General features: G+C 36.7%; 1 protein-coding gene across 1 annotated transcript in view; it reads left to right on the plus strand.

Annotated features, from left to right (window-relative positions):
• Positions 1 to 737: 737 nt before the first annotated feature.
• Positions 738 to 1,313, plus strand: part of CBG17031 — a gene marked incomplete at both ends in the record, with an annotated part of 2,818 nt that continues 2,242 nt past the window's right edge. The window contains 2 exons of the mRNA XM_045236776.1: positions 738 to 1,022; positions 1,088 to 1,190. Of these exons, the coding sequence (XP_045096104.1) occupies positions 738 to 1,022; positions 1,088 to 1,190 (388 nt within the window). The remainder of the gene's footprint in view (positions 1,023 to 1,087; positions 1,191 to 1,313) is intronic.

Consider the following 1,313-nt stretch of genomic DNA (forward strand, 5'->3'; position numbering starts at 1 on the left):
TTGAGTTCTACAGAGAACGTGTATTATTCATTTATTTGTTGATCTTGAAATGCACCCGATTCTCAACTCACTGGAAGGATCTGGACACGTTCTCATATCCCTGATTTATTGTTTAAATGTGATTTCCCATAGTGTTATGTATAATGCAATGTCTACGAACTATCGGCAAGCTACGAAACGAGTTTTTTGTTTAAAGGAAAAATAGGCAATTTAGGATAGAATGTTCGCAAAAACAGTTGGACCAGTGAATTAAAAAAATTCCAATGTTTAAGTTTCCAATAAATATGTTGCATTTTAGCCTTTAAAATTTTTAAATTTCAAAAATAAATTTTAAAAAAGGTTATTTGGTAGATCAAAAGTTCAATTTTTGACAATCCGATTTTGTGGGAAAATTTTTTTTCTGTTATTGATTCAAACTTTTTCTGTTATTTTTTCAAACCCATTTGTCGCTTTTTTCGTAATTTTCAGCATTTATCATATGGGCCGCGGCCCGGGCTGTGGGTAGTTTGCCGTGGACCAAAATGTTCCTTTTTCATATTTTGAGTGTATTTATCTGATTTTATGTGAAAGATATCAAAAAGTGGTCAACTGGCAAAATGTTTATCATAATAGCATTAACATTTTGTTAGTTTATCAATTTTTGATAACTGTTACAGGAGCCGAGATAAATAGGCTTAAATATGGGTCCTTTTTTGACTTTTTTTTTGAAAATTTTAAAAAATCGTTCTTTTTCAGAAATGGCTAGCAAACCGGAGACTCCACCAGAAGCTGAATCAAATGAAAAACCGTGGCTTGTGAATCCAAAACATCCGGGGCCCGCCCCATTCTTCTATGCCTATCTACACGAGGATCACCACACTATGGTGTACGAACTGGACGGCGAACCGTATTTGCACAACGAAGACGACCGTTATGAATACTACTTGAGTCGCACGGATCTTATGAAGCAATTGGCGGCGTTTCGCAACTTTCCAGGAAATATGGACTTTTTTGAGGCCGAGCTTTCTGCTCCATATCCGTTGGTGAGTTGTTGCGGGGCCCTTAAAGGAGGTGGGAATCGTGTTTTTAAATCCTTTAATCATTCCAGGCTGCTCCAAGAATCTACATCAGTATGACTAAAAAACCGTACATCTACAAACAAGATCTACTCTGTCAAATGCAATTAGTGATAATGAATAAGGACATGAGACGTAATCACGACAACGTTGCGTTAATGTCTTGTATCGGGATTTACATGCGGACCAAAGAGGAGATGATGGAAGGAAAATGCGAGTTCGCGCCATTCGAAAATCTCAAAATCGATCAGTTTGAAA

This window comes from Caenorhabditis briggsae (assembly GCF_000004555.2).
Source record: "Caenorhabditis briggsae complete genome, chrV, whole genome shotgun sequence".
NCBI lineage: Eukaryota > Metazoa > Nematoda > Chromadorea > Rhabditida > Rhabditidae > Caenorhabditis > Caenorhabditis briggsae.